Source organism: Phaseolus vulgaris, chromosome 1 (genome assembly GCF_051622355.1).
Source record: "Phaseolus vulgaris cultivar YP4 chromosome 1, ASM5162235v1, whole genome shotgun sequence".
NCBI lineage: Eukaryota > Viridiplantae > Streptophyta > Magnoliopsida > Fabales > Fabaceae > Phaseolus > Phaseolus vulgaris.
Window position 1 is genome coordinate 3,891,152 of NC_143498.1, and position 4,228 is coordinate 3,895,379.

A 4,228-nucleotide genomic window follows, 5' to 3' on the forward strand; every position below is an offset into this window, starting at 1 on the left:
ATATTTTAAGGTGTAGTCTGAATTTTATTTTGTTTTTTGCTAAGCATCAAACTTTAATTATTTAGTCCTGTTCTATTATTATAATGTAATTAAAGTGATTGATTTTGCCATCATATATAGTACGTATCAATTATTGAGAGTTCATCACAGTTTACCTTAGAATAATTAAGTTTCACAGCAGATTATTCAGCTTCACATTACTGCTACACCAGAAACCAATACATAGCAGCAGTTTATGCAGAAAGAGGTTTCTGAGTGTAGCAGTGCATGCAATAATGCTAACAAAAACTGATTTATTTCATTATAATTTTTACAAGTACAAATCCAGGTTTAAAAAATCTAGATGTGTGAGTGATGGATGGTTGTATTCATATCTTACATACAAAGAACTTGAGAAACTTCCATAGCCAAGTACATACAAAAATAACACAAAATTCAGGCAAAACAAGGCCAAAAAACAAGCTCATCAAATTCAACATATATATGTTTATTTATGAAATAAGTACACACACATACATATATATATATAGGTATATTGTATACTGTTTTTTTTTTATTGGTATTTGGTCCTGAAAGTGGTGTGATGCCATTAAGGTTTAGGTTTATGCTTCTGAGTGTAGATATAATCGACATGCGCAGCTAGTGTTCTTCTCATCAAACACTCCTCTGTCTCTTCTTCACAAAACTCTCCATCTACCTCTGCCTTCATTTCAAACATGCCAATTCTCAGAACCAGAAAAATAACAAAGAACAAACAAACAACACTATTTATCAAACACAGCAATTCATCATCTGTTGATAAGATAAAAGATTTGGACTTACATATATAAGAGCCAATGTTCTATAACCACTCACCCAGAAAAGAAAACAGATAAAAAGTTTCACAAAGATATAAAATGAGACACTTCAAGTTTCAACCCTTATACAAAGAATCACAAATCAAAACCTTTATACAAAGAATCACAAAAAACTTATTGGGGATCGAACATACATTACAACGAGGATTAATTCATATAACTGTAACTTGGTGGATGAAATTAAAAGTGAGAAGAAACTACACGTACCACATGCAAAGAAGAGAGAGTGTTGAGTGAAGGGTTTGGACGTGAGGCATGGATCATTAAGTTGAAGCTTAGTAGAAGAACCAGAGTGAAGAAAGTGAATTGTTTAGACATATTCACTTCTCTATTCTTGTTTTTGATCATTCAGATTCTGTGTTGAGTGGGAAGAGAGTGTATCTATCTATATATATATATATAGAGAGAGAGAGAGAGAGAGAGAGAAATCAATAGAGGGTGTGGTTGGGATTGGTAGTGTAAACACAACCACAAAGAACCCTATCGAAACTTCAAACGTTAAATTCTCGTGTCTGAAACTTTGTTGACTTTTTAAGTGCTTCCCATTTGGAATATAGTTTCATTTTCCGTTTCCAAGAAGGAAATAATGGATGTTTACCCCCAATAACTATTTTTAAATATGTTAGACTTAAATTAGGTAAATATAAACAAATTTGCACAATAAAGGTAGTTTAAATTTGTATACTATATAAATACCTGGATTTATTATATTATAAACATTAAAACTTTTAAACATTTAAAACAATAAAGAAAACTCATAATTTCATTTTCCATAGTTTACTTTATTTTTTTTTCCTTTTCTATATTTTTGTTCTTTATTTTTTTAGTTACAATTTTTTCACACTCCCTACAAGAAAATAATTAAATAATAATCAAATTTAGAGACAAAAAATAGTTAGTCACCGACTAAATTAGATACTATTATAGAGACTACAAGAAAAATTTATGAATTGGTATCAAAATTAGTTATCAAAATTTTAGCTATTAATAATTTTAAATCATAAATTAGTCTATAGAAGACTAATAAAGACTAATTTGGAACACAAGGTAGTAAGTAGTTAAAACCTTGGTAGATAATGTTTAGATATCATAAACTATTTTATAATTTTTTATTAATAACAGGAAATACTTTAGATACCAACAATTTATTTAGTTTATAAAATGATATCTAATTTAGTCAAATAATAACTAATTATTTAAATCTCTAGAATTAGTCCCTATTTAATATTTTTTTTAATGAATATTCTTTATATATTATTTCTCAAATTATTTTGATTTCACCTAACATTTTTATTTCTATAAATAATTAAAAAAACATTTAATAATATATTTATTACAAAGTATTTGAAATAAAAGTGATTACAGATAAATTATCGAAGAGTAGGAAATTATGCGATTTAATTTTTGTTACATGTCGTCATTAAATACTTTATCACAAATATTGTTATAAAATTGTATTAGTGACAAATTGTTACGATTTTTGTACTGGTGAGGACCGTACGATGGATGCAACGTTTCAGACTCCATCATTAGGTCGACTGAGTATAATCAAGGTCCACGTCCGACGGGCCGACCGATAGCTCAAGTGCAATTACGCTCAACCAATGTTAGCAAAGCTAATTCGTGATTAGGAGTTAGGTAATGTAGCCCTAAGCACGGTCCAACTCCCTAATTTGGTCCAACAAAGAAGGTCCACTAAGGGTCAGATACGTCATTATCTACAATATGTACTCTGACAACCGAGTGTCGAACCCTTTTGTTGACTTGAGCGTCAAAGTGCCTTCTACAAATACCCCCCATTCGGGAATCACCAGGAGACCGAGAGCCGAGGCTAGGAAGGAACAAGGGAGGAAGTCGGAGAGTAGTGCGACCAATCGATAGAAAGGAAGAAGACATATCCTCTCAATAGTTCTTTAGGCTCCTACCCTTACACGAGAACAATGTCAATTGTTCATCTATAAAATCATGTGTCATAAAATGTATGAATAAAAGTGTCACAAAAGTCATTAAAAAAGTTATAGTCTCTTCAACATGTTAAACTTTCCTTTACACGTGAGTAAGATATCATTGTTCAGTTAAGACAAACAATATGCTTATTGTCATTTTAAGAAATATTGCTTAATTGTCACAATAATCATCTAAGCAAAGTCTCTTAAACAAGAGTAGAGATGTTTGAAGGGATAGTAGATCATTATAGCTTAATTGTATCAAAAAAATTAATGTTTAATTTTATAAAAAAACATATTATTTTTGTTTAAAATATATAATTTTATATTGATTCAATTGTTTTCTGTATTTACTCTCAATTTGTAATCCAAATTAATCTGATATGAATTGTTCAACATTCTTCAAAGACATATAGTCTTTCCATAAATAATATGCAACACAATTAAAGTAAAAAAGATAATTATGTCTAGAAATCTTCTACACAACACATCAAACCAGTTATAAGATTGAAAATAATAATGAGAACAAATGAGTTGTGAATAATTGAGAGTAAAAGCAAGAAGAAAATTGTGTGAAAAAAAATTGTTGATGTCACTTTATTTAATAATTCTTTTTCATAATTTAAAAAAAAATATTATTCTAAAAGTAAAAAAAAAAATCCAGGAGAAATCTTAAGTATTTTTTTCACAAGACATGTAATCTGCATTCTCTTGTGTGCTTTCACCTTGAGAAGAAACTTGAATGTTTTCTTTAAAAAGCAGAGTTAATCAATTATTATTAAGTGATAATCAATTATATTATTTTCAAATAAAAAATAAATTAGTTCATCATTTCAAGTAATAATGGAATACATGTGCCAATGATATATTTAGAATACACTAAATAATCAATATATCTTAATATAATTTATATATTATCTGCTTACCATAATCAATTACATGCAACTCATGAACCATATCTTAATATAACTTATTATTTTCTTACCATAATCAATTACACGCGGGTCATTATTTTTCTTTAGATCGAGAATCTCAAAATAATTAATTTATACTATTTTTTAGTTCATCAAAAGTGTTTTTATTCAAATTTTAAAAAGATATTTTAAAAAATTAAATATTCCCAAATTAAGTTAATAGCAAAATTTTGTGTAAACAACTAAGAATATTTGATGTAATACATTTATTACAATAATAATAATAATAATAATAATAATAATAATAATAATAATACTCATTCAAATATTTGTATAGATCATCAAAATAATTATATACTAAGTCTTCATTATAAAAAAAATATAAGATACTAAAAATATAATATATAAAAAATATAATGTCCATTTAGACAAACTATTACATAAGAACTTCTAGAAAAAATCAAGAAAAAAATAAACATATTTTTTATTAGTTAAAATTAGCTCATTTAAA

General features: G+C 27.2%; 1 protein-coding gene across 2 annotated transcripts; it reads right to left on the minus strand.

Moving 5' to 3' along the window:
• Positions 1-466: 466 nt before the first annotated feature.
• Positions 467-1,413, minus strand: LOC137816569 (phytosulfokines). 2 transcript variants are annotated; one of them, XR_011081826.2, is made up of 2 exons: positions 1,065-1,413; positions 467-703 (listed from the first exon to the last, which is right to left on the minus strand). XR_011081826.2 is itself a non-coding variant. In XM_068619761.2 (2 exons), the coding sequence occupies exons 1-2, from the start codon at positions 1,203-1,205 to the stop codon at positions 590-592; spliced, it is 261 nt and encodes an 86-aa protein (XP_068475862.1). In that variant the 5' UTR covers positions 1,206-1,350; the 3' UTR covers positions 467-589. The 2 variants fall into 2 exon arrangements, 1 of the variants encoding a protein (XP_068475862.1); XM_068619761.2 differs by having other exon boundaries at positions 1,059-1,350.
• Between the last annotated feature and the right edge of the window lie 2,815 nt (positions 1,414-4,228).

Coding starts and splice junctions, on each gene's coding strand:
- LOC137816569 (XM_068619761.2), bottom strand. CDS start 1,205: ATGATCAAAAACAAGAATAGAGAAGTGAATATGTCTAAACAATTCACT. Junction 704..1,058: donor CTTCTTTGCATGTGGTACGT/GTAGTTTCTTCT, acceptor TTTGAAATGAAG/GCAGAGGTAGATGGAGAGTT.